At 41.0% G+C, this 22,445-nt stretch overlaps 2 protein-coding genes across 5 annotated transcripts in view; one reads left to right on the top strand and one right to left on the bottom strand.

Annotated features, from left to right (window-relative positions):
- Positions 1 to 22,445, bottom strand: part of LOC136780133 (uncharacterized) — a 28,251-nt gene extending 5,806 nt beyond the window's left edge. The window contains exons 1-2 of one of the 4 annotated variants that reach the window (XM_066738255.1): positions 22,008 to 22,445; positions 21,825 to 21,933 (exon numbers count right to left, since the gene is read on the bottom strand). The gene's annotated coding sequence lies outside the window, so the exon portion shown is untranslated. Of the gene's footprint in view, positions 1 to 20,105; positions 20,205 to 21,824 lie in introns of those variants that run through there. The other 3 variants (XM_066738256.1, XR_010823718.1, XM_066738257.1) reach the window with 3 other exon arrangements.
- On the top strand, positions 64 to 21,831 carry LOC136780131 (ankyrin-2-like). The gene is made up of 28 exons (XM_066738250.1): positions 64 to 272; positions 2,964 to 3,065; positions 3,151 to 3,283; positions 3,353 to 3,516; positions 3,605 to 3,760; positions 3,858 to 3,986; positions 4,061 to 4,258; positions 4,350 to 4,646; positions 5,047 to 5,244; positions 5,552 to 5,698; positions 6,270 to 6,419; positions 6,498 to 6,638; positions 6,741 to 6,896; positions 6,980 to 7,276; positions 7,377 to 7,560; positions 7,646 to 7,765; positions 7,854 to 7,941; positions 8,116 to 8,133; positions 8,433 to 8,657; positions 8,727 to 8,872; positions 8,975 to 9,183; positions 9,490 to 9,694; positions 9,769 to 9,958; positions 10,032 to 10,170; positions 10,249 to 10,525; positions 10,647 to 10,793; positions 13,504 to 20,514; positions 20,785 to 21,831. The coding sequence occupies exons 1-27, from the start codon at positions 222 to 224 to the stop codon at positions 20,493 to 20,495; spliced, it is 11,259 nt and encodes a 3,752-aa protein (XP_066594347.1). The 5' UTR covers positions 64 to 221; the 3' UTR covers positions 20,496 to 20,514; positions 20,785 to 21,831.

Raw genomic sequence — 22,445 nt, 5'->3', positions numbered from 1 at the left:
CGATCGCATCATTCTCGAAACGATAATACGATGAAATGCCAATTAGTCGAAGCATTGAATTAATAATTATTATGAATAGAGAGGCTGGTGGGAAATATGTATCTTGCGAATGAGACGCGGCTAAAAATAAGTACGGCGACCTATGTCTTCAGTAGGGTGCGTATGAAAGACGCGTACGTGTAGGTAAACTCTGTCAAAAGTATCAAGTTTATTGTTTAGTAATGACGGCAGACACCGAAGAGTTTCCACCGATCATAAGGCTTGAGAAAAAGGTGAGCTATTGGTCAAATTGAAATTGAGTAGTTCCCTTGTCAAATGTCTGCAAAAACCGACGATCATGAAATGCATTGCAGCTTTAACATCTAACAATATAATCATTTACACAAAGCTTGTCCTGCCTATACCTGGGAGAGCTACAAAATTAATATACTTTTACTAAAAAAAAAAGGATCCGAAGAACCTTACAAATTTATTTACATTTTTATTATTTTCTATTTGGAGTAAATTTGTGCTGTTTCCTTTTTGTCACCGAACACTTGCCAAGGACTCGTGAAACAAAATCACGACAATTCGTAGAATGAAAATGAAAATTTTATCAATTAAATTTTTAGTACGTATAATGGATTATCATTTCCTGAAGAGTTTGTGGTAGGAGCAGAAATAGCTGGCGGTAGTCCAATTGTAGATTGGCTCGACGTTATTTTTAGAGAAATCAGTTACGTATCAAGAAAATTGGTGTTCAATTCGTAATTGTTGCTATATCTACAGAGAATATAATTCTTTATAAACTCATATTTTCCACACTAATTTATGCATTAGGAATAGTCCCCCTCCACCCTCCAACACTGCATATATTTTATTCTGAGCAAACCGCTCTCGATTCATTAATTAAAGTGCCAACAAATATTCAAGAAAAAAAAAGTTCAACGAGTTTCTTTAATGTTATCTTAAATAAATGTAAAAAAAATTATATTGATGTCGATTTTTACAATGAAATTTTTAAGATAGAAAAGACTAAGGGACTCATTGCACTTCGAAATTAAAAGATAACGGAAGCTTGCAAAATTTTCAGAAACTTCCACTGAAATACGAACAGTTATATTATCTTTAATTAAAGTAACGAGTCCTTAAAATATTGCAAAAATTATTTGAGTAACGTTACAAACTAGCAAAATATATGTACTATTAATTACATTATAATATTAATAGAAAGTTAAAGCATGTTATTAAAATTAAATCCGTTTCATTGAGTAAAGAGCTTTGTTCGAATTTCATTTGAATGAAGGTCAAATGCAAATCGCAGCTTTTCAAACATCTGCTTATATAAATTGTAATTCCCCGTAACCTTGTATGGCGTCAATTTTTGATACTTTACAATAGAGCAAAAATAAATAATTGAATTACAAGAAAACTAGTAATAAGAGAGATAAATTATCTAGATTTATATGTTGGACAATAAGTAAAGTACTTTGCACAAGTAATATAAATATATAAGCTTCTCTAGTTCAAAGACAATCGATTATTTATTCTCGACTCGTGGCGCAGTTGTGGCTAGTTTCAGAGTATCCGAATCACCTGCGCGCGCATATTTCTGGAGAGGGTGGAAATTGTTAGGAGTAGGGTGAAACGAGAGAGGAGTGGGAGGGGGAGGGGGGAGCGTAGGTTGGGGGTGAAACAACCCCTACGATCCAATTCTGATCGTTGTTAGGCGAGCCTGCGCGGAGAGGCAGACCGGTGACAGGGCGGCTCCTGTCCTTTTTTCTCTCGCGAGTTACTCTCTTTGCTCGCTTGCCATTACTGTCCGTCCGTACGTCCATCCGACCATTGGCCGAATATTTCTACTTCGCCGTGTGAATAGAAGGGACAGAAAAAAAAAACGGAAAACAAGCTTGAGAAAAAAAAATCATCCAAATGTTGTGAAAATCGTGAAAAATTGCGGGGTTAAAGAAGGATCGAATTGGAGTCGGGTGTGAAAAGCATCATGGTCACCGATAGTGCTAATAAGGTATTCTTATTGCTAGGCGAATAATAGAGAGAAATTCACCCTGTGCTACTAGCCGGCATATCCCCCCCCCCCCCACCTTCTCTCTTTCTAACTACGCCAGCACCACCCCTATTTCCATATTCTAACTATCCCTCGACTTCCTTCCTGCGATCGAATGGAAAACTGCACGAATGTATTGAAATTTCACACAGTCGGGCCATCTATTCTACTTCCAAGAGACAAAGAGAGAGAGAGAGAGAGAGAGAGAGGGAGAGACAAGATTTATTAATCCTATAATAATCGTTCGAGCAAAACTACTAGTATAACGAGGAGAATGCAGAGTGCAGTGTCTCGTGCGTCTTTGAATTGCACTGACAAATCGGAGAGCAACAATATAATAGGTGGGGGACGCCAGTGGTTTAACTAGACGTACGTAAAGGGTGGGGACGGGGAAGGGGGAGGGGGTGGGAGGGAGGAGAGAGCGAGAGCAAGCGAGACACACGGTTTTGCAGATTTATTCGAATAGCCACGGATAACGAGAGGGTGAAAAAAGGAGGTTGCTGCCGGCAAATCTGATACGAAGGACTCCCAGAAGCTCAGAATTGTCGCTGCATTTCAGTGTACCGGCGGTGATAATTTAAAGCTGATCGGCTCGCACGGGGCCACGGTGAAAGTGGCGTGAGAGGGCTATTCGAAGGGAGGGCGGAACGGAGAAGGTCACGAAGGCGGCCGGTGATTTATAGTACGCGCACCGATTGCACCATCTTGCGGCTCCCTCCTAGTGAAGCACGCGACACCCTAAGCAAATTTTATGATTTCCCTCCCTGTTTCCTATTAAAAAAGCAACGTCGAGTCCTTATCGGCCAATCGCGAAGCACCAATGTCGCGAACCGAGAGAAAGGTGATATTTCTCCCGTCCTTGCTGGATTTATATATCAAAATTTTATCTCTATATATTTTTTCTGTTCCGTTATCGCAGGCTGATGACACGACGGCATTCCTCAGAGCTGCTCGCTCTGGAAATCTCGAAAAAGTCGTCGAGTACCTCGACACTGATTTGGACATCAATACAGCCAATTCTGTGAGTATACGTGGTGGATTATTTATTTGATTAGTAAAGCAACTAGAGAGAAGCAACAGTTAAATAAAAATGATCTGTTTTGCAGAATGGGTTGAACGCTTTGCACCTGGCGTCGAAGGATGGTCACGTAGAGATAGTAACCGAACTTTTGAAGAGAGGAGCGAAGGTCGATGCGGCCACGAAGAAGGGAAATACCGCATTGCACATAGCTTCCTTAGGTATATTTCGTATTAAGCTTATTCGTATATAAAATCTATGGAGAACTTTCTTTAACGTTTTTTTTCCAGCTGGCCAATCGGAAATAGTGAATATTCTCATTCAATATGGGGCTGCAGTCAATATACAGTCTCAAAATGGATTTACACCGTTGTACATGGCGGCTCAGGAGAATCACGATTCTGTTGTTAAATTGTTACTCAGTAATGGTGCTAACCAGAGCCTCGCCACGGAAGTACGCAAGTTTTACATTTTACATGAGTGTATAGTTAGTAGATACAAGTATATCGCTTATATATCGACTAATGAAAATTGTATTTAAGGACGGCTTCACCCCCCTTGCTGTTGCCATGCAGCAAGGTCACGACAAAGTGGTCAGTGTTCTTCTGGAGAACGACTTGAAGGGAAAGGTGAGATTACCAGCGCTGCACATAGCAGCCAAAAAGGATGACTGCAAAGCAGCGGATCTTTTGCTCCAAGTAAGCACTTTGTATTAAAAAGCTTAAAAAAGAATGCAGCGGAACGCTTGATTGGCTGTCGCTAGCGCTTGATTATCAATAATTAATTTATTTTTAGAACGACCACAAGCCTGACGTGACGTCGAAAAGCGGCTTTACCCCTCTTCATATCGCCGCTCATTACGGAAACGAGGAGATCGCGCGTTTATTAATAAAGCGCGGAGCTGATGTAAATTATTTAGCAAAGGTACGAAGTGCACGATTCGTATCTGTCGGATTAATCAAGCGATGATACTCATAAATATTCCTTTTCCTTTCCAGCACAATATTAGCCCACTGCACGTAGCGGCAAAGTGGGGCAAGAATAACATGGTTAAGATATTGTTAGAGAATTCAGCGATAATCGATGCGAAAACACGAGACGGCCTTACTCCTTTGCACTGTGCTGCAAGGTCTGGCCACGAGCAGGTTGTTTCCACTTTTCTAGAGAATTCAGCACCCATCAGTGCGCGTACAAAGGTGCGTTTATCAGTGATAATTATTATCATCACGTTATGGTGGATGCTTCAAATCAATTCGTTTCCCATAACAATATTGGGATATTTTACAGAATGGCTTGGCACCTTTGCATATGGCATCCCAAGGAGACCACGTTGATGCAGCGAGGGTATTGCTGTATCATAGAGCTCCGGTGGACGAGGTTACGATCGATTATCTGACGTCCCTGCACGTGGCCGCTCACTGCGGTCACGTCAGGGTAGCTAAATTACTTCTCGACAGAAAAGCCGATCCCAATGCTCGTGCCCTAAATGGCTTCACGCCCCTCCATATAGCCTGTAAGAAGAACCGTATCAAGGTCGTCGAACTTCTCCTAAAACACGGGGCGTCCATCGAATCCACCACCGAGGTACTTCATTTTCTCTATTCATCAGCCTTGTCTCTCTTTTCATTCATGGTCTTGCTATTCTACACCATCCTCATCATTGCCACGTATTCTTCTTATCGATCCTTGCAATGCGCTCTTCTAAAATTCTCCAAATGTTTATTACAACGCGTTGTCGAGTAAAATCCGTTGGTCTTGTCGCTTTTTTTAAATGCGTCCAAGTCTCAGGCCACGGGCTGGTTAACGGTCGTGCATCGCTCTTTATGATTATTCAGCACCAACTGTGACTCACCTGACAATAGAAAAGTTTATCATTAAATTGATACGATAAGCATGCGATGGTTTTGTTTAGAAAGTTAAGAAAACAAGTGCATACCGAACGGTATATGGATGTTGAATAATAAGCATACATCGTATTTTCCAGTCCGGATTGACTCCGTTGCACGTGGCCAGTTTTATGGGCTGTATGAATATCGTGATATATCTACTACAGCACGAAGCCAATCCCGATGTACCAACGGTAAGGGGCGAGACACCTCTGCATCTAGCTGCTAGGGCCAATCAAACAGATATCATTAGAATTTTGTTAAGAAACGGAGCCAAAGTCGATGCTCGTGCAAGGGTAAGTAGAATCAAACAAAAGTCAACCTACCAAAATGTCCTCTTTTTTCTTTAATCCTTGAAATGCCGTAGAACTTCATTTTCTCCAGGAAACACTCCAAGTTTCCGTAACCAGGGATGCATGAGCCACTAACCAGCTTAGACCTTTACTTTTTATCCATTAGATATCTTGGTAGTACTTCAACCTCGAGAATAATCCAAGTCTCGTTTTAACGAATGTATATCTTCCATCATTCTTGTTCCTTTGATACAAATTGCTCTCATGAATTTCATTTTACTCTCAAAGTGAAAGCTCTTTTCATTTCCAGGAGCAGCAAACGCCGTTGCACATTGCATCCAGATTGGGAAATATAGATATTGTGATGTTATTGTTGCAACATGGAGCTGCTGTAGACACGACAACAAAGGATATGTACACTGCGCTTCATATCGCTGCCAAAGAAGGCCAGGAAGAGGTAATGTACGATGAATTTGCGAAAATAGCGGATCATATCGACGCACACAACAGGATATACTTGTATTGGTCCCGTCGTCGTGAATATCTCATTTAAATCACGCACGTTTACATATTTTTCTCTTGATTTATCGCAGATATGCCATTTTGCACCAAGTGGACTTTACAATCATTTTTATTTTTCCTATTCATACACTCTTTACTCGAAATGCACTGATATTATTTTCAATTCCTTATTTGCATATTTTATTTACATTTGTTATATTTTCTCTTATTTATATGTACGAATGTTAATAAACTTTTTTGTTACATTGGTTATATATTCTCGCCACCTTATTTCTCTCTATGTCATTTCAAGGTCGTTGCCTTGTTCATCAGGTAGGTGCATAAGTTCTTCGCTCTCCCCCCCCCCCCCCTTTTTCTCTTCCTTCGTCCATTCGTCCACATCTCATTATTATGCATGAATATTAATTTTAACATTTGCACCTCGATCCTCCATTCCCTCGTAAAAACTCTGTGCATTTAAATATTTCATGTGATCTAACGTTGAACCTTGTGATGCATACACATAGGTAGCCGCAATTCTGGTGGAAAATAACGCTTCCCTCAAAGCCACCACGAAAAATGGCTTTACTCCTATGCACATCGCAGCCAAGTATGGGAACCTAAACGTGGCTAAGATTCTGTTGCAAAAAGATAGTAAATTGGACGCTCAAGGGAAGGTTAGTAAGACAGCAATATTCCTGAAAAATCTACCACAGAAGGTAGAGAAGGAGAATAAATTGAGAAAAATTTTACAGAACGATATTACACCCCTCCATTTGGCCTGCCACTACGACCACCCAAATGTTGCCAATCTCTTATTAGAAAAGGGAGCATCCGCTCACTTAGCATCTCAAAATGGCCATACACCATTGCACATTGCTGCCAAAAAGAACCAGGTGAGATCATCGATGCTGTTGTTTTTCACGAGAAAAGAAAAAATACACAGAAGGAGTAGAGGAAGAAATGGAGCAAGATCAGCAGTCTTTTTTTATTCGCAGATGGATATAGCTTCCACCTTATTAGAAAATGGAGCGAACGCGAATGCTAAATCCAAGGCTGGATTTACACCCTTACATTTGAGTGCGCAAAAGGGTCATTACGACATGACCAATTTATTGATCGAACACGGAGCAGATCCTAATCACAAGTCAAGGGTAATAATGAATGGAAATGAAAGGAGGGAGGTTGTTATAAATAAATTCTTCCAAGGGTCATAAGGGAACTTTATAATTCACAGAATGGTCTGACCGCTTTGCATCTTTGCGCGCAAGAAGATTTCATAAGGGTTGCCTCGATACTGGTGAAAAACAGAGCGAATGTCGAGAGCCAAACCGAAACTGGCTACCGGCCAATTCACATAGCAGCCCATTTCGGGAATTTATCGATGATCCGGTTTTTGCTAAAGCACAATGCGGAAATCGATGTGAAGACCAACCAGAACTACACTCCCCTCCACCAAGCTGCGCAACAAGGTCACGCTCATATAGTAACTGCATTACTGGAAGGGAACGCTGATCACAAGGCGGTCACTGATGTTAGTTTGACCCTCTTATCTTTCTTTTTATTTTTTTTAACATAAAAACTTCATGCGTTAACTCTCCCTCAAATTTATCTTGAAATAACCATTTTTTTAGGACGGTTTAACGCCATTGAATATAGCCCAGAAATTAGGTTACATTTCCGTGATGGAGGTACTGAAGGGATTGTCCTATGATAGGCTAACGCCGGATAATAAAAACTGGGAAGAAAAGTACAAAGTTATTGCTCCGGAAAGCTTGCAAGAAACGAGCTTTATGTCCGATTCGGATGACGAGGGTGGTACGTGGTTTCTGACTTTTTTATCGCTGCAAAAATTCACCTTTTTTACGCGCATAACAAATCGTACTAATGAAATATTCATCAGGATCAGACGCACTGATAAGCGAGCAACCTTATCGCTACCTCACGGCCGATTTAATGAAGAGTTTAAGGGACGATTCATTGCCAATCGATGTGACCAGAGACGACCCAATACACAGACAAGGTACTTGATAATAAACATTGGTTGCACCTCCTCTCATTACTAGTCCTCGCAATTATCACTCAGTCATTGCTCAATTCACTCATTTTAGTATCCAAAGACGATAATCAAGACTTCACTCAAAGCAATAATTACTGTTTAGCTGAAAACTTTGATACGAATGACGGACTTAATTTGGGGTAAGTTTCACAATCTGCGTTTTAATCAGACTCATCACCTTCTCTTTAAATTTCATAGAAATAGAAATTGATTTGAACTCACATATAATAATAAATATAGCACATTAATCCGCATGCGAAAATTGTAAATAACCCCCAACCCTATTAACGAAATGTTATTTAATTTTTTTTTAGAAGACTTCACTTCAGATCGTAAGTACCAATGCTCAGCTGTACATTTTCCTCTCATCCAGCTCAATTTTCTTTTTCGTCTCTTCGTTAAGCACTATTTTCTCCAATTACATAAATTGTAAATAACAAGATATAGATTAGAGAATTCTGATAGAGGCTACATATCTGGAAGAAAACAATGCACATTTTGTAGTTTACAGTATTAAAACTATTATAGCTTAGAAACGTAGGTAAAACTGAACGTTTGGGTGGTTGGAAAGTTTCAAGCAGAAAATTTTGGGGTAGAGGGATTGACGAGGGTATAAAAATGGGATTTTTAGATTTTTAGTAAGTTTTCTGGTGGACGCTCGTGGGGGAGCAATGAGAGGGTGCAGGCACAGTGGGGTCCGAATAATTGTACCGCCACGAAGGGCAACCATGCCGATTCGTGTGACTTGTAGATTGGTGAAGCCGAGCAAAGTTGCCAATCCGCCGCCCTTGATGGAAGGCGAGGCCTTGGCGACTCGTATTATAGAAATGGGACCGGTCAGTGCGACCTTCTTAGGGTAAGAAGCGCTTCCTTTCTCATACCCCTCGCTAATATCACTGATCCTCCATAAGAGAATTATTCCCAGACCTGTCTTGCTGGACGTGCCACACGCAGCTTCTGCTCGGGGCAAGGAAAGAGAGATTATAATTATGAGAAGCGAGAATGGCGAAACTTGGAAGGAACACGACAATTTAGCGGATAACGACGATACCCTGTTAAATACTCCTTATGGCAAGCTATTTTTCTAATAATACATTTCTCTGATATTATAATTTAAAAAATCTTTCGATAATAATTCAATGGAGAAAGTTGATTTTTTTTCTTCTTTTACAGACTCGCAAATGAGTACTACTCATTCTGGTCGAATAACGCGAATAGTGACGACGGAATTTCCACAATACTTTGCTATTATAACTAGGATAAAGCAGGAGGTGCACGTGATCGGTGCCGAAGGGGGAATTCTAATATCGAGCGTGGCGAATCACGTCCAGGCGGTCTTCCCACGCGGCGCATTGACAAAGAAGATCAAAGTTGGTTTGCAGGCAAGTAAATCAGCAAAATAGACTCGGACAATTCAGAAGCAACCTTACAACGCTGGGATTAAAGCAAAGCGTACATTACACCTAAAAGCATCCGTTAGCCATTTAAACACCACATAGAAGACGTACAATTATCGATTCCTCCGACCACAAGATAATCCTAGTTTTTCCTTTATTCTTTCGTGTTATCCCACTTTCTCTATAATGTCTCTTAATAGTCTGGAGTAAATGCTGAAAGAATTAAACTGAAACCTGTAGCAGCTTTGTTTCTAAGACGATTCGAGCTAAGAAAAATGTTACAATTGTCAGGCACACGTTATTCCTGCCGAACTCACTGCGAAATTGTTGGGTAACTGCGTAGCAGTTTCTCCGGTGATCACGATCGAGCCGAGAAGAAGAAAATTCCACAAGCCAATAACTTTGACCATTCCTGTACCCCAAGCAGCTAATAAAGGAATGATCAATCAATACGGGGGAGAAACGCCCACGTTGCGTCTGTTATGTAGTATTGCCGGTAATTGGATTTATCTAATTTATTTCTTCCCGCGAATGAATCTCAATTTTAAAGATATTTTCTTGTCTCTCGAGGTGGTACGAGCGAAGCTCAGTGGGAGGATGTAACAGGATCAACACCATTGGCCTTCATGAACGACAGAGTATCGTTCACCACCACTGTCTCTGCGAGGTTCTGGCTGATGGATTGCAGAAATATCAGCGAAGTACCAAAAATGGCGACTGAATTGTACAAAGAATCTCTATACGTGCCATTTATTACCAAGTGAGTTTGGAAATTATTATTATATCGTCTATTTTTCAATTTCATGGAGAGGTCTAACGCAATGAATTTTTAGCTTTGTAATTTATTCGAAGAAAGTGGACGTAGTGGAAGCCACACTGAGAGTATTGTGCATGACAGATGGTAAGGAAGGAATGCACACTCTCGAAACACAAGAGGAATTCACAGAACTGGTGAAAAGTAGGGATGTCGAAGTGAGTATGATAGAATTATGTTAATAAGGAACTGTTAAATTTTGCACAAAGGTAAATAATGATTTTTTTTTAATTTAGGCTTTAGACGGAAAGGATCTTTATATAGAATTTAGTGGAAATTTAGTACCAGTAACGAAATCTGGAGTTCAATTGAAATTCACCTTCAGGGCTTTTCGACAGAATAGATTATCTTTCCATTTAAAAATAAAGGATCCATTGTTGGATCCTGTAGCAAGAATGTTATTTATGAGAGAACCCAGGGTTCCCAAAGGTGATCCTCCTCAGCAACCAATCTGTGTATTAAATATCCTCTTGCAAGAAATAATGTCTAAAGTTAGCCTTCAAAAGCTAAAAGGTAAATATAAGAAAAGTTGATTAACCAGTCAGATTAAAAAATTACATCTGTTTTGCAAATATTAGTTTTAGAGTTATTTCATAAGATTCCTTAAAATAATAGTAATGTGCTTTTGCGATAGGCTATGAAGATTCCAATAAATTCAGCCAGAAGGAAGATTCTAATAAATCAAAGTACAAATCAGAGAAAAGACAGAAAATTGATGAGCTTGGCACATCACCGTCGGAAACGAAATTCATAGCGGATACATTGGAAAAAGAACAAACAGGTATGATATGATGCAACTTTTGTTTTGATTCTCGAAATCTAGATGTCAGTAGAGCTTGTGTTTCCAGTAGCAAAACTTCGAACCTTTAAACATTAGATACAAAATATAAGGAAAAGAAACACCCAAAACCTCCATCCAATAATGACTAGATGCACTTGTAAATAAAAATCTAAATGTACCCACGTTCGTCTGAAATCAGTACTTGAAGTTAAGAACGAAAATTTTACCCGATACAAAAACGAAATTGCAAAAAGAAAAACAAGGTGCGAAAAGAACCAATGAATTCAAGGTAATAATTGCGCGGTAAGAGAAAGAAAAGTTTATCGATCAGGTCTACTTGAAATTGACCTTACATACATCGATATTTTGCCGCTTATGAGCGGTACGTCAATCCAGTTAAGCTTAAGAATCCAGCGAGGCTTCTTTAACTTAATTATGCCTAAGAGCATCAACAGATGCCGAAGAGGGTCGTCTGACGAACTTATCTAGTACAGATGCGTATTGCCCTAGGCACCAGGGCGTTTGATCAGTGCCTGTCCGTTGTTCTCCATCCGTAAGAAAACTCAGCATAAAGGAACAAGTGAGTCTCATCCGCCAAGTTTTACCCATAGCTTTTCATCTCTCATTCTCTTGCGCAAAGCCTTTTAACGATGAAAGCTGCCAAAAATTAACCGCTGTTGACGAAAACTCTGGCATCTCTTTGACTTCTTCATCAAGTTACATTTGGCTAAACCCAGCAGCACAGATTTAACCATTTTTTGTATTGATCATCAAAGCCTCATCGCCATCCTAAAATCAGAAAAAGTTACGTTAATACGGAGAGCATTTAGAATGAGATTTTCGTTTGCAGGTATTCTTTAGTTTACCTGATAGGTCGCGCTGGCTGCAAACGTGTTAATTAGAAAGCCGAAGTTTGCTGACCGAAGATGAGTTCGTGCGTGGAGAGGAATTCAGGAGTGGACAGCCTGAAGCAAATCAATTGTCAAGTTGGATCGGCCAATTCGTCACCGATGAAGCCAAACAGCCTGTCCGGCTCGAAGAGCGGCACGAGTAAGCCAAAACGAAAATCAAGGTCAACGAGGAGGCGCCTTAACGCTTTGGTGAACAATGCGTCCCTGCACTTTTCCGACACGGACTCCGAGGGAGAGCTGACGATGATGGGAGCGCCGGTGCGCAATATCAGTCCGATCCGGCCAACGGAGATACGTTGCTCCCAAGGACCAATAATATCGGTGACCTTGGACAATTCGGATAACGGGATAAAGAGCAGCTTAAACCCGGAATGCTTGTCACCGGTGGTGGAAAACCGCTCGCGGCGCGGCAGTTTCGTGACGGAGTGCCTGACGGACGTCGACGAGATCTACGGAAGCGACCAGGAAAACGAACAGGACTCCAAGAGGAAGAAGAGCCTCGCTGTTTTCGACTCTAATTTACAGGCTGAGACCGACCTTGAAGATTTCTCCAACGACGAGGGAGATTTACAAACGGAACTCTGCATCGAGCCAAGATCGGACTTGCTGACGGATTTTAACGGGGAGACCATCACCACCAAGGAGGGGGATGGACCGTTCTCCGTCGAGATTCGAAATCAAATGGCTGCCGAGGCCAAGGAGAAAGAGAAAGTCGCTAAGGATGCTCCCCAAATTGTAATATTACCCACCACCGACAGCGAAGATATGGAAGCGTCTGATGATGATGATGCTGAAGAGGGCGCCTGCACTAGCTACAAGGAACTCGATCAGGCTATGGATGTCATAGATGCGTCCCAAATTGTTATGACCAACGTTGACAAACCGGACAATTTTCTGTCTGTCAAAGAGAACAACGTCGAAGATGCCATAAGCGATAATCACACCGACGTTGAAGATGTCGAATAGAGAGAACATCTCCCCCTTACCTTGATCAATTTTTACCTAAGAATTCTTAGTTCTGTCGCACCTTGTTCGAGATTCTAACTCAACGTAAATCGAGATCAATTACTTATAATTATCCGATTATTATATTAACTAACCAATTACTTATTTTTTTTAATGATACTCTATAGACAAACTGTGAAATCATTGAAACTGTCGCGAAGAAAATGGGAAATAGATTAGGCAAAGAAATCCAGTAACCGATAACGATGAAAAGTTCGATGGATAGATTTTTGAAAGGGATAAAAATAATAGAGGGAAATAGTCGAGAAATAATAATGGATTTGATTGCAACGTTAATAATACGTACCTTGTGTACTTGTTATAATTGCAGACCGAACTGCCGTCCTCAACATTATCATAGACAACCGTATGGGATATTAGAAAACAGTATGCTTCCTCATTAAGAGATTATCGCAGACGTTAATTACTATTATGCATAATGTTAATACATATATATGTATATTATCTATACTTGTATAATAATATACGAATATAAATAGAAATATACATAAATATATATGATATAAAAGAATAAAAAATAAGAATTCAACTGTTTTGAGTTTAATTATTATCTCGTTGGAGATAGAGCGGTATCGTCTCTCTTTGTGTGTACAACACTGTGTTAATGAGTCGAGAGAGTTCGCAAAGGGTATGTAAAGACTGAGAGTAGTCAGGTGATAAGGGATAGAGGGATACAAAATTTGACGAATTATTGTAATGAGACGAAATGTACCAAACCATTATAATGACGTATTAATAAAAAGTAATATGAGCATAATTCTTGGTTGTTCTAGATGCCGCTATCCACGAATCCTTTGCACAAAAAGCGGCTTGTCCCTTAGAATCCGTAGGTGCTAGTTATCCCAATAAAGCAGGGGACCAGGAATCCTTGGATTTATCGTCAATCGTCGAGAAGCAGACTTATTCGGAGAAGCGTCAATTTTGGGAGGACATTTCAAAGAAACGAGAGAGCTACCAAAGGTCCGAGTCCGAGATGTCGAGGACCTCGCAGCTGACCATCAACGAGAGCGACAGCGAATATCTGCAGAACGTCGTGTCTGAGGAGGACACTACGGAAGCCATTAGGTCGGAAACCATGGAGGATATGAACATTCCAGACATCTCCGAGTGCTCGGTTGCTGAAAAAGCTCACTACTTCGAGGAACAGATACAAAAAGAAATGGCGAAGGTCCCACCGAAGCTACAGCAACAAGAATCTGTCAAGTCGGAGAAGGACAAAGTGATCATGAAAGTTGGCAAAACGGAGGAGCAAAAGATGACAGAATCTTTTGAGAAAGGAGCCAAAGAAATAGAGAAAGAAAAGGTTGTCGAGGAACAGATTATCCAAGTTATAAAGGAACCATTAATTACAGAGGTAAAGAAAGAGCCGAGAGAGACGAAGATTGAGAAGGAGAAGAGAACTTTCGAATCTGAAAAAGATAGGGATGTAGCTGGTGTCAGCTCTCAACCTGTCAAGGATGTTTGTCAACAGTTGCTTGACAAGGAAAGGGAGATTGCTTCTGAAGACGTAAGTGATACTACTGTAAGCAGGCCAATATTTGAAACCGTGAAGAGATCATCCATAAAAGTGAAGGAGGCACCAGCAGTATTAGAGGATACAATAATTGAAAGTAAGTTAACAGAGAAGGAACAAATAATACTGACGTTTGTTAGTAAGGATAAAATTGTGGATACAACGATGGAAAAATTACTGGTGAAAGAGAAACAGACTGAGATATCAGCTGTTAAAGAAAAGGAATCAAAAATACCAACATTTATGAAAGAGAAGGCTGATAAGGAAGAAATTGGTGTAAAGCACGAGCCAAAGAAGGAAGAAGAAATTACAGATGATAATAAACAAAGTTCACAAGTGGTTGAAGAATCTGGAGTGAAAATTTTGAAAAAAGACTTTGAATCTCGAATCCCAGTTTCATTTGCGAAAACTGATAAAGAAAAGACTTCCAAGGAGATTAAGAAGATTTCACCCGAAGCAAAATTGTCGCCAAAACCACCGGGACGGAGTCCAGAACAAGCGGAAGCTTCTCCGATTGGTAAGAAAAAAGAGTTTGAGTTGCGAATTCCAAAAAGAATTGGAGTTTTTGAAAAAGACTTGAAAAAGGGTACGGAGACTTTCATGGTAACGGAAAATAAGTCGGTGGAGAAGACGAAGCAATACGAGGAGCACTCTACCACGAAGAAAACTGAGACCCAAACATTCACGAAGACTTTTACAGACCCTCAAGAGGCTTTTAATACATTTGAGGGTATGGGAGGAGTGAAGGATAAGGATTTCAAGGTCGTTACGTCTAAAGTGGACCACAAGGCCTCCAGTAAATCAGAGAAGAAGGAAGTGACCTCTTCGGAAATCTCATCAGGCAAGGATAAGTTTTTCGTCCACGAGGAGATGGAGCAGACAGAGGCAAAGAAGACTTCCGAGTCAAAACTGACAAAGGAGAGTCTAGGGAAGCTTGAGGAGGAAAGGAAGGCGAAGAGCGAAAAATTGGATAGTAGTGCCGTGCAAAAAATGTCGGCTGCTTTGTCAGAAGGAAAGCAAACAATTGATGCAACAGCAGTTGAATCACGAGTCATGGATAAAAAGAAGCAAGAGTACAGATCCGTTCAAGATGAAGAGGGCGTTCTAACTCGAGAATCTGGCACCTCTCAACTGAAGAAGGGTGACGTTGGTGTGGCGATCAGAGCACAACGAGATTCTTCAAAATCCAGTGATCAGGATGATATTCAAAAGTTTCATCCTGCTGATAAGGATCTGGGCAAAGTCGATATTTTAGCCAGAGACGAAAGACGCGATGAGAAAATTTATTCCTACGACACCGAAACGTTTGTTCCAAACGAGAGACGCGAGGAAACAGAAGAGGTCCAACCTTCTGGAAATTTTGAAGAAATGCAGAGGCAAAAGTTTAAAGAAATCGAAGTGCGTACAATAGCTTTAGAGATTTTACAGTCTATAGAGAGTGAAATAGAGAAAAGGGTGTCTGACAGTTTGAGAGAAGAAATGGGACAAGATTGCTATGACCGTGTGATGACTGAAATCGAAGACGAAGAATTGGCAGACGATTTAACGAGAAAATTTGAAAGCATGAAGAAAAAGGACTTGATGGAAGCTGTAGATAAAGAGGGAAAAGCAAAACTGATAAGCGAGGAAGGTTTGGAGAGAACTTCTGTCAGGGATAGCTTCAGTATTAGCGAAGATATTACAAAGGATGAAGAGTCTTCTTCTCAAGCTAAATTAGCAGATAGAGACATCACCATGAGTCCAAGTAGCATATCCGATCAAGCAGCAGAACTGGAAATGGATACTAATGAGATGGATGCTTCAAAGCCAATTTCTAGTTTACCTTCAGATAAAGATCGTTCTAGTTTATTGACTGAACAATTGGAGTCCGAAGCAGCAAAGAATGCAAAACTTGCAGAATTAAAGTTGCTAGGGGAAGACGTAGAGGAGAAGTCATATGACTTTGATTATCCTAAAGATAAAAAAGTAACGGAGAGTTATTTGCAATGGAACTACTCAGGTGCTCGAGTCTTGGAAATTTTGGAACCTGAACAGGAAGGAGTGGTACCCGAGGTCAGTAGTCAATCTAGACAAGACTCGATAGACGTACCATCTATAGAAATGGATGACCATAAATTAGATCAGAGGGAAATTCCTTTATTGCACGAGAGTCCAGCTATGGACTCTCTGGACCGAATAGCACAAGAACGTGATATCACTATGAGTCCAAGCACCGTATCGGAAGACACGAATGCTGAATATTCCTTCAATCAGGAGTACCCAGCCGAGTCCAGTATACCGGTTAGAAGAGTGGACAGCTTCGAGATCGGAAGTCCACCCATGATCTCTCCAAAATCCAAGGTCCAGGATCTTGAAATTCAATCCGTAAATTGGATGATAGGCGACGAAAAGATAGAAATCACAGAAACATTACAGCCGTCCCAGGTTTTCAACCAGGAACTTGAAGAATATGAATCTGCAATTAGAGAGGGACAAGTATTAGCGCAAGAATTTGAAGAATTTGAGGGAGAATCCGCTACGAAGTCTTCCGAGGACACCAGTGCCATAGACTCTGTAAAAGAAACAGTCGCTGAGGTCATGAGCGGAGACTCCAACGTGACTATCGCTAAAACAAGCAAGTTTACAGTGGTCCCTGTAACCGAGCAGGACTTTGAGAGTGATTTAATAGAGAACAAGTTGGACATAAGTTGTCAGGAGCTGATCGATACATTGCAAAGGGAATACGACGCCAAAACTCCCACAGAGGATTATGGACTAAGAAGAGGAAGTACGAGGGAAGCTGATTTTTCAATGGACTTGACTGAAGAAAACCTTATTAAAGATAGCAGCGATGAAACTCAACTTAGAGATAACTTTTCTATTATCGAGACTCAGGTAAAACCTTTGGATACTCAGGAATCTTCTAGACACGATAGTTCTAGTATACACATAGATTATAGGAATAATGAGAAAGAAGCGCAGCCAAAGGAAGCAGTCGAAGAGAAGAGCGAGGTGAAAGAAAAAACGGAAAGAAAAATGGAAAAGAGAGGAGCCGACGAATCACTGAAGGAGTGGACAGAAACCTATTTGCCAAAGGTAAAGTCCACGAGCGAGGAGCATAAGAGACACATCGAGAAGAGTTTCGACAAGCACGAAAGAGCTGGAAGGTCTTCTGGGACAGCTTCCGATACTTGTGCCTTCAAAATAAGAAAAGACGATCTTCCTAATGTCGATTTAAGTACACGCTATGCCATTACCGTGTTAGATCAAGTAGTGAAAAAAGAAATAGCCGAAGTAAAAGAATCACTAGAAGCAGCCAAGCAGGATTTGATAGAGGAGCTGAGTGAGAACAGCGAGACGGTATTCCAGATCAAGGATTCTCCTTCGGAATTTCAATTTAAGATTCAGCCCGAGTCTATTCCAAACGATCTACCTCTTTTGTACAAGCCACCGTCCTTAGAGCAGGACACCGGCGACCGGGATTCAACGTCGAGCGACTCACCGGTGGCTAAGCCAAGGAAACAACACGAGAAAAGTGAAAAGGTTGAGAAGGAAGAGTCGGAGAGAGTGGTAGTCGTGGAGGAGGCCACATATCTATCTAGTGGCTCCTTCGAAGAGCCAGTAGCTATAACGAAAGAAAAGAACCCCTGTGCCGACATTGTTGTCGATAAGTCGGAAAGCTCGACAGCAGTCCAGGAAGAATCCAAGCGGTCCAAGGATAGCGACGAGAGTCAACCAAGTCCTGTACCCACAAGCAGGTCTGGCTCCGATCAGGATTACAAGGACGACAGTTCGTCTCTACTGGCACCTCGACCGGTGCCCAGGAGGCGGCAGAAGCCTTCTAAAGCTTCTTCGAAGAAGGTCGCCTCAGAGAGCGACGACCTTTGTTCCAGTTCTGGGGAGAGCAGTAATTATCAATCTTGTGACTATGGAAGTGGTAGCAGACCTAGTTCATCAGAGATTGAAGCCCTACAGTCGACGGGCCAGCAAATATCGGGCAGTTTCTCCGAATATGAGACTGCTCAAATGTCCCTCGATCGTTCCTCAAAGCCGACCTCGCAGGACTATCATACAGCAGCTAGTACACTGAGCTCTCACGAATCCATGAAATCCTTGAGTTCTCTAAGCTCCGGTCACCTGGGCAGTATAGATAGTACTAGCGAGCTTTCCGAGACTCTGGTAGCGTCCGAACCTGAAATGGACAAAGATGAGATAGATGAGAATTTGGATCTAGCTTTGGATGAAGATATCGTAGAAGGCTCACCTTCGTCAGCCAGCGAGGATATTCCAGTGGACGAGTCGGTCGACAAAATAGACAGCAACATTCCTTTCAGAATGAAGCGCTCCTCGGAGATGGTTTTTCAGCAGGTAATCGACGACAGTGCAACACTGGACGACCGTTCGATGGAGGAGCACATAGAGCCTTTGGAACTAGATGTGAAACTCGTCGACTCGGCCACTTCGGTCTCCAGCAGCCAGCCAGTAGGCACCATTCAATCCGTGGATATAATGACCTCGAGAGTGACGGAAGCTGGCGTTCAGAGTGTCTGTACCCAGGTGATTTCAACGGAGAAGAGGTTGTCCCTCGAGAAGGACTCTGTGGACATATCAGAAGATTTACCAGGTGACGAAGACATTATGCTGGATGAGCAAGTTCTAGAAGAGTGTATCGAGGGAATGATAGAAGGAGGAATACCAATACCAAAACATCCGCACGCCACGATGTTGATGCAGGCTTCCATGTCGGTATCTTCAGCTTCTGGAGTGTCCTTGGACACGGTTGTTGAGAGGGAGAAATTGGACCGGCAATCTCCCGATAGTGATTCCTTCGAGTTGGTCGACAAACCCGACATAATAGACGATTTCGTGGTAATCGAGGAAGTGGGTAGAGAAGCTGAAGAGTTCGACGCTGAGGGGAAAAGCATTCGTATTTGCTCGACGAGTCAAGTGATTTCAAAAGGATTCGATAGGGATATGGAGAACCTAATGACTGATGCCAACAAGGAGACCGAAGTTTCCACCAGTCAGACTTCCAACAAGAGTACAGAGCTGTTTGATTTCGAGACTGAAGAGAGTCCGCCCCAAGCCTCGACGGATGAGCAGTCACAGGGTTACTCGGATGAAGAGCAGTATGAGGGTGGAAAAAAGTGGATGCAGGAGATGCAGTTTCATGCAGAGACGAGGGCCATCTACGATATGGAATACGACAGAGGACCATTAGAAGACATCAAGGAGGAGGAAGTGACCGACTTTGAGGCTGGTAGCAGTAGATTCGGTAGTCTCGGCAGTCACAAAGAATCCATAGGTAGCGTTGGTAGCATGAGGGGTAGCCTTGGCAGTACCCCGGAGTTCGACATGCTTGCTGGGAAGAAGTACTTGCTCAAGTCTTCCGACCACGACAATGTGTCTTTGAGCTCTCTTCAGGAATTCGAGCATCTGGAGAACGCTTTGGCAGCGGAGAATGCCAAGAGATTGAGCGGGTCGACGGACTCGACGAATAATGGAAGTCTTCCAAGGAGGCATGTGTCCAGTCGTTCCGGATGTGGCGATGACGTTTCGTTATCATCCCTCAAGGACTTCGAGGGCCTCGAGAAAGCCTGCAGAGAGGCGCACCTGATCCAGTTGAGGGCCAGGGAGGAGGAGGACCTACTCGAGCACGAGAGTCCAGAGAACAAGTACAAACTCGAAAACATTCCACGGCCGAGGCCGGAAACTAGTAGTAGTTGTACGGGGTCCATTAATCCTAGCACTTCCGGCTCGGATGATTACGAGCGGAGGATCAAGGAGATCGATGAGATTATTCGGATTGCGCAATCCAATGTAGAGAAGCTTGAGAGGCAAGATGATACCGCTGAAGATATATCTCAAATGGACACCACTGACCTTGAGAGAGCCACTTATCAGCCATCTACCGTTCTTCCACCAGCTACAGAAGAAGAAGAGATAGCGATGAGAGAGGCCAATATCATGGAGACCAGCACAGATTCCCTGGAACTCGATATCAATGATAAAAAAAATCCTTTGTGCCGAAGTTCGGATTCTTTGGAGATGAAAACAACTTTGGACATACCTTCTTTGAGCTCGGATTCGTTGAACAACATGAGAGAGACGAAGGAGACCCAGCAGGCGGAGTCTAGCGTGCAATACGCAGGCGGTAGAAGGATATCATCAGATTCTTTGGACTTGTCTGCTGGAGATCATCAGGATAAGGGAAAAAATGGTGCAATTTCTGAGAGCGATGCTTCTCAACTATCGCCGAATAGCCGAGTATAAGAAAAAATCTAGTTAATAGGTCAGTAGTATAATTCTTCAATGTTACTTTAATCATTACAATATTAGTTGCATTTGGCAGAGGCAAGAGTTGACTGAACGATATGTGTTGTTAATTCTTACTCGTAGAACCCACAACTCAGGTAGAATAATTTAAATTGAAAACTGTGAAAGGCTATGTAAATATTGTCTCTACTGAATGTAAATATTATATGTTGAATACATTGTGTGAAAATTATTGGTTTATAACATGTTTAACGTTGGTAAAATTAATGTTGTTTTCATATTTCAGCTGAGGGACCGTTGAGATTTTATGTAGCTACGACAGGATGATTATATTACTGCATTAAAATGACAAGCTTGACACATTACGGAAAATGTAACCACAAGATGTACTGATGATCTGGTTCATTATGTAAACACATAAGTTATTAACATTGCAGTGTCTTGTGAGAACATGTATATTAATGCTTAAGCAAATAGTTGTCTTAAACCGAAAAATACTAATAATGATGTTTTGCAAATGAAGTCAAGATTGAAAGAGTATAAAGAAACTTGTGCTAATGTGTTTAAGACTTTGCTTGGTGTACTTGATACTTGAATACAGAGAACTATGAATGGCTTGCTTGACAGTTTTGAACTCTTTACATGTGTTATGCTGCATTTATAAATTTATATTTTAAATGATATTTACACATATTCATCTTGTATTATAATAGTACTGTATTAAAAGTGGCATGTTTTGTATACATTTCAATCATAAAATGTTGTTTTTGTAATTGCACATTTATAAAATATCATAATATTGAAAAATCGTTTTTACTCATTACTTTGTTAATGTTCTTACACATCATCAATATACTCGATACAGTGGTAACAGATATGAGCCTTTCTATGAAGCAAAAATACAATCACGTTCTCATGTTAGATGTACGTTTATCGTACACTTATGTCTCACCTTTCACTCGCTTTTGGCTGAAAAGGACTCAAATTTGAAATCACTGATCGCTAATTTTAAGTTCCAATAAAATGTTCAAATTTTCGCTAGATTCGTTGAATAAAATATTTAAAACAAGCATATACAAGCTACCGATTCAAATTACGTGGAAACAAAGAATGAGTGTGTTTGTTTGCTTTCTATCAGAAGAAAAATCGCAATAAAATATATTTATACGCCACAATTAGATGGATGTAAGGTCTACTGGATAGACGCTGATGATTCTTTGAAACGAAACATCCTACAGATATCTTTTTAATCATATTAATGCGTTCTTTTTCCAGTAAATCTATTAATAGTAAGTATATGTGTACATATATATGTACAGTACATACCTTGTTTGAAAGAAAAATGGATTATTTAACAAAATACTGATTCACTTTCTTCAATATTAGTCTAATACTGGAAAAAATCTTTCCAGAGCTTCGTTAAAAATAAGATAACCTGGAACGTTTTAAACCAGCAAATTATTGCAATATAACTCAAATGTACAAAGCTACAAAGTCGAATGGATTTACCGGCTACGCTAAAACTGTGTGACGAATGATAGATGCCGGTTCGTTCAACCAATCAATCGTGCCTATTTCTCCCCACCATCTTATCAGTTTCCTTTTAATTCTTTTTGTGATAGATTACCCGCTGACCCCGCTGCATTGACTGCAATTATGCTACTTTACACACTTTACAGTAATTTTATAATACAAATTTCCATATTTACAGTAATTGTAACCAGAGATCTTAAATTTTGCTCCTTAACAGCTAAAGCCATTCACGTGTTCCACGTAGATGTGACCGTGGTGCGTGTATTTGTCCCCCTCTACTCCACTCTACTCGACTCAGTGTGAAGGGCAGAATCTGACTTCTCTGGTTGCAACTATAAACAAGACGAAACAATGAAGTGTGACTTACAATCGTGCCTACGAAGAAAATTAAAAGTTATATCCTTTATTCCTTTT

The sequence above is a fragment of the Prorops nasuta genome, unplaced genomic scaffold (assembly GCF_024137725.1).
Source record: "Prorops nasuta isolate Cenicafe-Biocafe unplaced genomic scaffold, Cenicafe_Pnas_1.2 PNAS00018, whole genome shotgun sequence".
NCBI classification, from domain to species: domain Eukaryota; kingdom Metazoa; phylum Arthropoda; class Insecta; order Hymenoptera; family Bethylidae; genus Prorops; species Prorops nasuta.
Note: the sequence above shows the minus strand (reverse complement) of the source record. Positions and strands in the feature narration are given on the sequence as shown.